Consider the following 11,496-nt stretch of genomic DNA (forward strand, 5'->3'; position numbering starts at 1 on the left):
TGCTTTAATTGAATATGTTAATGTAATGGAATATAATCAAACATATATATGAATGCAAGTCCGTTCTAACACTGATTATAATGAACATTATGCTGGCTTTTACATCATCATAATTTGTAATATAAAGAATTATATTATGCTGGCTTTTACATCATCATAATTTGTAATATAAAGAATTATATATATATATATATATAGAGAGAGAGAGAGAGTACGTCCACAGTTAGCATAACAACGAATGGAAAATAAAACGCATTCCTATATCATCTAGAATGTATGTATAAATGTATCATACATAAAGATGACGTAAAATATCACCTAGAAAAAGATGAAAATCACATCTTGGAAATTTAGTAACCAAAAAAAAAAAAAAAAAAAAGAATACAACAAGCTACCTCACTCCCTTCTCCAATCTCCATCCAATGATATCACACCAAATTCCTCTCGTATAAAAAGAGATCATACGTAGTATATCGCTCTACTTAGACCAAGCAACTGCATCAATATCCACTTGTGCACTCCTGTACAACTCCAGCCTCTTTGCTAGAGCAGTTCGCCGCTCCATGATAGCTGGATCCTCATTCAATAATGATGACAAACGCTTGGGCTGCAGAAGAATTTTTAAGTCAATTAACACTCATCAATTGCCCTCAACATAGATCAAATTTCACGAAAACATATAATATAAAGATGTGGAGGGATCCAGTCTTACATCCATTTTTCCCAAATCTATGAAGAAATGGTCAAGTAGGCTTCTTTTGGCCTCCCGCACTTGACAATAAACAATGGACTTCGGAATAGAATTTCGTAAACTTGCACAAACCAGATTGACATACGACAAAACAGTTGTTCCTGTATATATGTAGGGAAAAGAGAATACTTATAATCAGTAGCGAACCATGCAGACTCTCTATTTGCACGATTTCAGTGTTAACATTTGAAGGAAGCTTTAGATAAATAAGCTAAAAGGAATAGAAAAAAGATTTTTTTAAAAAAATAAATAAATAACCAAATTTAGGCACAATTGCCAGCACGGCCTGCTAACTTTAAGTTGTATGACTTACCAATTCGCCTGAGATATGAATCATTGTATCTATCAAAAATTGAATGTGTTGGATTGCCACCCTTCTCAATATCTTGAGGAAGCTTCCGGAAGAACTCAACTGTCAGATAACTACACTCCATATCAACTAGCTGAAGTGTTGCTTTTTTACTTTCATCCCTCATTTGGTCGAGTGAGTCAATTGCTGCATTTCCAACCTCTACTCTGAGGCCAGGATACTGCTTTAACTCCTGTGAGTCCAATAAAGAAACACTTATAAAACAGCTTAAAAAATTATGGACTTAAATCCGAAGAGAATAATAAAGAACAGAAAACAGGGGAAAAAAGGGTATCAAGTGTCCAGGGTCATTTATACAGTTGGAGAGAATACTGAGTCTATTTCTGCAGCTGCACACTTTCAGATTTTTAATTGGCTTAAATGCTGTGATGCAAAATGTAAATTGGAAGGCTCATATCCTTGGGGTGGGTGTGCATGCATGTGTTGGTGCATGTTTGCAGGTGGTTGGGTGTGGGTGGACAGGCGTGTGTATTGTTGTTGGCAAGGACAAGAAAGTTCTCAACTAAGGCCAAAACTTGTATCAATATCTTCATATGACCTTCAACATATTTTACTAGCACAGATGGCAGACAGATTTCCCTAACAGGAGAGTAAAAGGCAATCAAAGGTCTAAGCCACCAAATTTAAGATTATCTGTCACTCGATTATGTCAAACGTCAACTCCTAAATTTTAAAATATGCAAAAAAAAAAATTCCATACTTTTATCTCCAACAAATACTTTCGGTCTTCCAAAATTTTCTAATACTATACATGGTTACATGAATCCATTCTGATCTCTTATAACTCAATGCATATTTGAATGATCCCCCACAAGTTTTATAGTGGTAATTACAATTTCTGAAGGCTTTCAATAGTTTCCTTAAACTTCCAAAAAACATTTCCCCTTTATTTAAGAAAGCAAATTTCACAGGTGAAATTCTTTTTGTTACACAACAGAAGCACTTCACGTGGTTAAAATTAGTCATGGCCACAATAATATTTAATCAACTCAATTTTAGAAATGCTTCACGTTTTTTTTCTGCATTACTTTTATGTATATTGAGTTAATGAAAGGCATCTAATTTGAACTTTAAATAACACAATACAGACAAATTCAATGGTAGCCATAAAACTTGGCATGGTAAGGAACATACCAGAGTCTCACTGATAGCCTTGTGAATTAGATCCTTAAGTAGGGCATGAACCTGGAATCATGAAAAAATAAAAATGGCTCATCAGGAAGTAGGCAGTGTCATTCAGCAATGACTCAGGACTTGTGCATAAAGAAAATTCAACAACTTTTTGGCAGCCACAAGATTTTGCATAGTTTTCAATTATATACCAATGCAATACATGGGCCTTATCAAAGGACAGGATTTGGGACTTTTCTCAACCCAAAACAGTAAGACCTGAATGCCCTATTTCATCATCATGTTCCATCAACGCTTTATCTTTCCATACAAACACCATCAAGCAATTGGGAAGGAACCTCTGGCATTGGCAGGCCCATCTACTGGGGCCATGGTCAACCTTTCTCTAATGGTTTTATCATGGGAGTGATACATGGAGAAAAATTTGAGCTTCAAAAATCAGGCGTTAATAGGTTTGACATCCTTATCAAATCGGTATATATCCTAGACTATGAATGGCAGTGATGCCAACAGAATACTCAGAAACTGTCCTTTAAAGGGTCTACATTAAGATGCCAAAAAGAATAAATGGTACCGACTGCATAAACCTTTTCTAGATGCGGATGCACAAAGGAGTAAAACACAATAACAACAACAAATACAACTAATTTTTAAATGAGATGAAACAGGTGTCAATGTCAGTTTTTAAAGAATGTTCACATTCTTCTCCTAAATCCTAATGCCTACCGCATCAACAGCTGCCTCAGCAGGACCTCTGATGGAAATTATAGTAGATTCTATGAGACGACGATATCCTTGCTCAGGAGCTATTAAATGAGGTTGATAACCATCAGCTTCAGTTATGATCTTCCGTATATTTTCCATAGAAAGTTGTTTGTCAAACTGCAACCTTTTAAGTGCAGCAGGAAGCTGGTTATCAAAAACGTTGTAAATTTTGTCACCACCAGGGCGTCTGTGGACAACAATAAACACAACCAATTAAATTTATATAACAACATGGATACAACACAGAAGCCACATTGAACCAAGCTGGGAGGAGCCCCAGCCCATGATCAAGGAAGACAACTAAAGTACAAACTTACATGCCATCAAGATGCTCCTTGTATATTTGATCAAAAGCACGACAAATCTCCATGATCATGTACAACTTTCCCTGCATGTCGAAGCAAGCAATCACTATTAAATCATCCAGAATTGAGGATCTGCTAAATGTGAAGGCTTAAACAAGATAAGGATCAAACTTACTCCAGCATCTGTAGCAATAGGCTTTCCGAGACGACTCAGTTCAGTTTCAAGTTCAGAAACTGTTTTGTTAATAAGGGACTGGATGCCAGGGATTCTGGACTTGATTACAGTTTCCAAATGCTGAAATATTAACCATTTGATTAAGTCATGATACAAACTACTCCAACAACAGTAAAAATATTTTAAAAAAACTGACGATTATTTTTGCAAGGAAAAAAAAAACTAGAAAGGCAAGAATTTTGATTTGCCCACCTTTGAAAGCATCTTTGCTAGATGCTCAGAACCCATCCTGTGAGCTAGGTGCTTGTATTCTGGGGTACTATTAAAATACTCACGCTCTCTACGACGAGCAGCAATCATGTCAACATTCTTATTAATGTCCGCTTGTGAACGGTTCACAACCCCAACCCAAGGGAATTTCAACCGCATAGACCTCCCTTCTAATACCTAAGCAACCAAAGGAAAGAGTCAGAATTTAGAAATCTGAAAATCGCATGTCATGCTTCTAGCCATAGGATCCTGTTAACTTACATCCACTGCATCAGTACCCTTATCCATAAGATCAATCTTTGTCAACACTCCAATTGTCCTATCCCCTGCAAAATGAAAACAGTAAAGTATTAGAAAAGTAAAAAGCCGCTGCTCATAGTCATATTGTCAAACAAGGCCACCATTACAAGGTTTGAACATATCACATCATACATCTTATTAGCATATGTGGTTGATGATAACACTTGTAACATTAAATGCACCCACGGGGGTATATTGAAGATGTGAAAAAAAAAAAATAAGAGGACATGGCCTAAAGAAACAATAAAGGAGTTACCTGTAGGGTCTACTTCACGTGAGATTTTGATAGCATCTGACGTAGCCAGATCTTGATTGGCAGGTGAAATGGCTAGAATTATACAGTTGGGCTGCATAAAATGTACAGCAAACAAAACAATGCAACAACTTAGAAATTTAGCCTTGCATAAATCATAAAAGTTTAATAGGCTAAAATGCAAAAGAATTATTTCCAACAGAAGTGATGATAAATTGTAAGTCATAACTCATGGAATTTACCCAGAGGACCAGCAAACAAAAGAAATTACAATGACAAAAAAAGAAGAATTTGTATATAAAGAATGGCTGGTCTAAACAGTAAATCAAAGAAGCATGCCAGAAGAGTGAGCCACTGGTTCCTAGAATTTGAGTATTATAAACTATTGAAAATTTTCTATCCTCTGGTAAATGTGATACTAGATGATTAGCATAGGAGCTCTGTACTTGAGAAAATAACCAACATAACAACCAAATTAGTTTTTAATTGTTCCCTTTTCCCTCTAAGATTAGAGATGAAGCCAGAGATAAGAGGCCAAGGGAACTCGTCCCCAAAGACATATTCTCAGTTTTGAGGGACTGAAAGAATCTTTTGCAAAACTTATTCAAACTCCATAAAATTTGGAGTCCAAAGAAATCCACATATTAATCAAACATCATCTAATCTATTTGGTTATTTTTATAGCATGAAAAAAAGAAACCAAATAGTTATAATATTACCTTCTCAATGTAGGAGCGAACCATATTTTCAATGTCGTGCACAATACTGTCCGGTTGACCCTCTATATTACCCAGGAAAAAGTGTTAGTTACAACATTATATAATTATAAAGAGGAAATTTAGGCTTGTTTTGTTGAAAAGAAAGCCTAGGAAAAGAAAGGAAAACTTATAGGTTCCAACAGAAAGATGACCCAGCCAAACATTTGTACAATACTGAGTCAGTATATCAAATGCCAAAATTAAGAGACGCATGTAACTTACCAACAGCAACTTTTGTAAGCCCAGGAAGATCAATGAGTGTCAAGTTCACAACTGCCAGAGGAAAAAAAATTGACAAAGTGTGTTATGCTTCAACCAAAAGGGGTGTGCTACAGGATAATAGCACGTCCAGAACATTTGCAGAGACTTTGATAAAACAGATGAAGGACCATGATTCAACAGATGGAATGATAATTGTTGGTAAAATAATTCAGTAAATTTGAAAAATAAGTATTAATGGGCAATACAACAATAAAGTGATCAAATAATCATATAAATTGAAATAAAACATTTTATATAATTCATATAACATTTATATAGATAGGCCCCTCCTTTTGCAATTTTACCACAAAAATTGCAAGTCAAGTCATTTTTATTTTTTGGATCCACTAGATATAAGTGCTTTCATGCAATATCCTTTCTTAAATCTCTAGTAGCCATAATTCCCTATGACTAATTACTAATATTAGTTAATAATTCAATCACTTAATGAGTATAAGTCTAAGAATTAGTCAATATAAGATCCATGGATTGTGCAATGATTGCAGTTCTAAATGGGTTTATTAGAATTTGTAAAGTTGGAGGGGTTGGGAAGTGTATAGCAGCGTTCCAGCACACCACAACATTGAATTTGGTATGAATTTTATAATAGCAAACCAATGGTTTATATCACTAGTGTTAAGATCCTTTGACTACAATTTAATTTTGGTTTTTTATTTTTTTAAATATAAAAAAGCACAAAAAAGCATGCTTCGAGCTTCTTAAAAAAGTCCAAATAAGGCGCATTTCTTTCAATGTTCCTTGCTTTAGAGGCGAAAATCGCTGGAGCCTTGGTGCTTCATGCTTAAGCATGCTTTTACCAACACTAGGCATGATTCTACATGACATTAAGAGGGCGTTTGGATTCAGATGAATCTTGCGTCCACGTTTCCAGTGTTGCGTTTTGCTTTGTTTGTTTTTTTTTTTTAATATTAAAAAATATTAAAAATGGGTCCCACAGTACTATTTACACATTTAAAAATTATTTTGCTACAGTGTTTTCAGTTTTCAGTTTTCAGTTTCAGCAACAATAAGCTCAATCCAAACAGACCCTAAGTAAAAACAAAGATAAAGATTGCAAACATGCATCAAATTTTTAAGGAAACCAAAACTACAGCTTCTATGTGCATTCCTACTAAGCAGAGAAATAAAACCCATACGTTTTGATAACCTCATTCCATTCCGTTGTTTTTAGATTCTCTTTTTGTTGTACTGTACAAAATTTGCTTTGGGTTGTTTTTTCTTTTTCTGTACATATGTTTTTTGGCTGCTTCATTCTTCTTGTATGAAGTAGTTTTTTGTTAATAAAGTTCTCTTACCTATCAAAAAAAAACAATAAAGAACACTATACTTTCCTATGCAGAAACACAACATTAATCAAAAATGTATTATCATGCACAGAGGAATGAAAGCAACCCAATTTTCCAATTAGTTTACACCTTCTATATCTAGCTCTATAGCAAAACCACAATGAGTAAAGCATGTTTTCAGAATGGAAATAAAGGTACATCCAACTTCAGACAGATTCAATATCTAAAAACAAACAAAAAAACAACACTTATAAAAAAAAAAAATTAAAAGAATAAAAACAAACAAACAAAAACAAAGTTATAATTCCTATCTTACCATTAGGAGAATGTATACTAAGATGGATTGGAACACTAGAGATCTGCTTTGAGCGGCCAGTTTCTCGATCAGTCTCATCTGCAATCTCCTTCCTTACAGCAGCTGCACAAAATACAAATATAATTAATGATAACATGCAAAACGAAACAATTTCACAAATATATACTTCTCCCTCTCCTCTATCTCTCCGTCCTTGTGTGGTTTGTGTGCATGTATTTGTGTGAGTGTACAGACTAATTTCACAAATAAAATATATTGGCCACTGAATCACTGATGCATCTACATATTATGATACGACATGATGTAGTATATAGTGGTTAGACAATAGCTTTATAGCAGCCTAATAGATAACAAGAAAACATAAATGGCATTTTCAAGTGACAATATCAATCCAGAAATTTTTTAAAAAATCAAGGAAGGAAGAAGAAATCTACCAAAATCAGTGAATCTTTTCCGCGGAAGGTGAAGAAACTCTGCATATTCTCTGCTGCCTTCCTCTAACTTATGGAGCTGCAAGACAAGCGGACGCCGAGTAACAATCCCTACATATAAGTTGCACCATTATTTTTCAAATAATCAACAAGAAAAATCAGAATAAACGAATACACCAAAAGTACGAATGCTATATATATTACCAGATCCACGAGGTAAGAAGTCCTTTCCAACAATGCTCTCTAACACAGACGACTTCCCTGAACTCTGTGACACAATCAAAAAACACAAAAATACAACACTTGCTCAGGCTATGGATAGAAAACTAATATTCATTTTCCAAAGTTGACAGGTCATCAAGATCCTGCCTCTTTCAAAAATTTCAAAATACCAAATAGAAGCGCCCCAAACGCATAAAAACAAAACCACAATAACAACCCATCCACCTGACTCATCCTCATATTTCACAAAATACTTATATGTTTGAGTAAAGATATATTTAAAGAGAAAGATTTGGATTTCAAATTTTAATTTAAATGACTTGAATCAAGTATGGAATATCAATCCTTTTCTATTGATGAAATTTAAGGATGGATTTGAGCTTTAAACTTATATCAAAAAATCTTTACTAACAATTGTTCTTCAAATCCGTTGATCCTAAATGTTCAAATCCAAATGCAACCATAGCAATTGTTGAAGAAATATTAGTAGAAAACTAGAAACCCATAGATTGATGTGAAGCCGAAGTATAGCTTATATTTGAAATGGAGCACAAAGAGTTTGCAATAAAGGTAAAGATTAATCTTCAAATCAAAGTGCCAAAACTCATTTTTCGGCTCACTGTCATTTCAAATTGTTCCCTATCCATACAACAACTTCAAATACAGAATCGTACTTAAAAATAAAAATAAAAACCCTCATCTAAGTACTCCAAGAGCTACTAGCTTTAAAGATCATCTTCATTTCTCAGTTTCGATGTAATCACCAAGTTTTACTTACGATCCACACCACATATGGAAAACCATTAATAATAAGCATAACTATAAACTAGTGAACATAATTTCTAAGCTAAAATTTGTTAATAAATCCAAGTGAAAATACATAGTAGATCCTAAAACAATATGAATGAAATGAAACGAAAAAACATCGAATCGAACAAGAGCTACTAGCTTTAAAGATCTTCCTTGATCATTAAGAAGCAGCATAACTATAAGCTTGTTAATATCATTTCTATACCAATTTTTTGTATAAATCCAAGTAAAATACCTAATTATTTAGTTAGATCCTAAAAAAAATTTGAATGAAATGAAACCAAAAAAAAAAAAAAAAAAAAACGTTGAATCGTTCAAGAGCTACCAACTTTGAAGATCTTCTTTGATCATTAAGAAGAAGTGTAACTATAAGATTTTTATTATCATTTCTATGCCAAATTTTTGTGTAAATCCAAGTAAAATACCTAACTACTTAGTTAGATCCTGGAACGATTTGAATGAAACGAAACCCAAAAAAACGTCAAATCGTTCAAGAGCTACTAGCTTTAAAGATCCTCTTCAATCATTAACTATAAGCTTGTTAATATCATTTCCATACAAAATTTTTGTATAAATCCAAGTAAAATACTTAATTACTTAGTTAGATCCTAAAACAATTTGAATGAAACGAAACAAAAAAAAAACGTCAAATCGTTCAAGAGCTACTAGCTTTAAAGATCTTCGATCATGAACTATAAGCTTGTTAATATCATTTCTATGCCAACTTTTTTATAAATCCAAGTAAAATACCTAATTACTTAGTCAGATCCTAAAACAATTTGAATGAAAATCGTTCAAGAGCTACTAGCTTTAAAGATCTTCGATCATTAAGAATAACTATAAATATAAGTTCTAAGCTAAATTTTTTTGATAAATCCAAGTAAAAAATAAATGACCTAATTATTACTCAAATAATATAGATCGTAGAACAAATTGAATGAAACGAAAACGAAAACGAAAAGTAAATAGCATAACAAAGAAGCATAGCTCTATGAAACAGTGAGAGAGAGATAGAGAGAGTTGACCTGGCCACCGACGACGGCGATGGCGGGAAGAGAGTCCCAAAGAGTAGGCAATGCACTGGCTTCGCCGTGGTCACCGAGAGCGGTACAAGCTCTCTGGATTTTGTTGACGAGTGAGATCAAGTTCTCCATCTATTTCCGATCGGAGTATCGATCAGATTCAGATCCGCCTGATAGAGGGAGATCTGAGAAAGCGATGCACCGACTAGTAGAGAGAGATAGAGTCAGAGATATGAAGCGCGTAGAGTAGTATTGAATTTCTATTTTGTTTAGAATTTTGGTAGTGAGGGAGAAAAGGATTTGAAACTTGAAAAGCACGTGTGAGAGTGAGAAACGACCGGCCAGCTGCTAGCGAGTTTAACAAATAGTCTTTACTCTTTACTCTTTTAACAAATAAGTCTTTACTCTTTTATTACGCTCCGTTTGGTTTGGCACACCCGTTGGATTCGAAAAAAAAAAAAAAAAAAAATTGTGTTTTGACGTAATTGCGTATAAGAAAAAAAATCTACCGCCAACCGCTTTCTAATATTTTCAGTTTCACCCAAAAATTTAATAAAAAACAATTTCTAATATGTCACTTGGCAGCTAGATTTTCGATTATGGATAAATTAGTATTTAATTTTTTGGTTAAATAGAAATTAAAAATATATTTATCATATTTTCGGTTAAATTGAGATATAAAGAAATTTGTTGAGTGTAGAATTCTTTTATAAAAAAAAAAAAAAAAAACTCATAATGGTTATAAAAATAGTAAGTATTTATTTGAAAATAGTTTATTTAGTCTTTTATTTAGTAAATTAGTTTTTTTTTTTTTTGACCAACGCCTCTTGCACTGTTCATGGACTCCTCCACCATCAACGAGCTTGAAGATCAACTTCGATGGTGCCGTATTCCGTGAAACAGACGAAGCGGGGCTGGGAGTTGTTGTTTGTGACCACCAGGGAAGGGTGATGGCCTCCATGTCCGAAAAAACCAGGTTACCATCTTCCTCAGACGAAGTGGAAGCGTTGACAGCGGTGCGAGCCATCTCTTTCGCTCTTGAACTCCATCTACCCTCTATTATTGTCGAGGGAGATTCGGAGTTAATTATTTCAGCCTTATGAAGTGAGGAGGAGTCCTTTACTTCCTTTGGCCATTTGATTTCCTCTATTAAGCAGAGTCTTGGAAGTTTTTCTTGTATTCCCTTTTCGCACACCCGCAGATCGAGTAATTCTCTAGCCCATAATTTAGCTCAATACGCTAGACACATTGATGCTCTTACAGTGTGAATGGAGGATGTTTCACCACAACTTCATCATGCTCTTGTAACAGACTTTGGTTGATTTAATAAAGTTTCTTCGTATTGATTCTAAAAAAAAAAAAAAAAAAAAAAAAGGTAAATGTACAGTGTTTGGGGGAGTGAACAGTAATCCAAAAATTATTTTTTTATTGTTTTCAGCAATAAATTTTCAATTTTCAGCAAAATAAGCAATATTCAAACAATCTCTAAGTCTCCCTTTAGGACGCACTTATAAACCAGCTTATTATTTACTTTTCCTACTATTTTCATATCCACACGACTCAATTACTTATTTTATTTAATTTTTACTTATTTTTTCTACTACTTACAAGTTCTATATGAGTCACTTTTTTTTTAATTTTATATAACTATTATTTTTTACTAGTATTATACTCATGCGATGCACGGTTTAATAAAAAAATTATATATAAATTTAAAAAAAAGTATTTTTTTATAATATAATCAAATTTAATAGCAAATAAAATAGTAAAAATATTTTAAAAAATTAAGTTACATGGAAAATGTATATTATGTAAGTTTTTTTTTGCTAAAAAATATATTATAAAATATTTTAAAAATTATGGCAAGTTTTAAATTTCTAAAAGCTATTAGTAATTGTGGGGGTCTGTCAATCAACAGGCCCATTAAGGTCAGGATCGTTGGGCCTGTGGCCCATCCGAGGATGCATATCCGTCCAAGGAGGCCAAGTCAGGTCACAAGGCAATTACCGAAGGGGGGTGGTAGTCAATATCACGAAGGTAGAGTTCTGT

The 11,496-nt window shown here is 33.7% G+C and overlaps 1 protein-coding gene across 1 annotated transcript; it reads right to left on the reverse strand.

The window, feature by feature from the left end:
* Positions 1-241: 241 nt before the first annotated feature.
* Positions 242-9,797, reverse strand: LOC126713306 (dynamin-related protein 5A). Its single transcript, XM_050413031.1, has 16 exons — positions 9,451-9,797; positions 7,598-7,661; positions 7,397-7,504; positions 6,963-7,064; positions 5,301-5,351; positions 5,040-5,101; positions 4,324-4,414; positions 4,029-4,093; positions 3,750-3,944; positions 3,498-3,617; positions 3,335-3,405; positions 2,979-3,204; positions 2,256-2,306; positions 1,065-1,293; positions 713-852; positions 242-607 (listed from the first exon to the last, which is right to left on the reverse strand). The coding sequence occupies exons 1-16, from the start codon at positions 9,577-9,579 to the stop codon at positions 479-481; spliced, it is 1,833 nt and encodes a 610-aa protein (XP_050268988.1). The 5' UTR covers positions 9,580-9,797; the 3' UTR covers positions 242-478.
* Between the last annotated feature and the right edge of the window lie 1,699 nt (positions 9,798-11,496).

This window comes from Quercus robur, chromosome 2 (assembly GCF_932294415.1).
Source record: "Quercus robur chromosome 2, dhQueRobu3.1, whole genome shotgun sequence".
NCBI lineage: Eukaryota > Viridiplantae > Streptophyta > Magnoliopsida > Fagales > Fagaceae > Quercus > Quercus robur.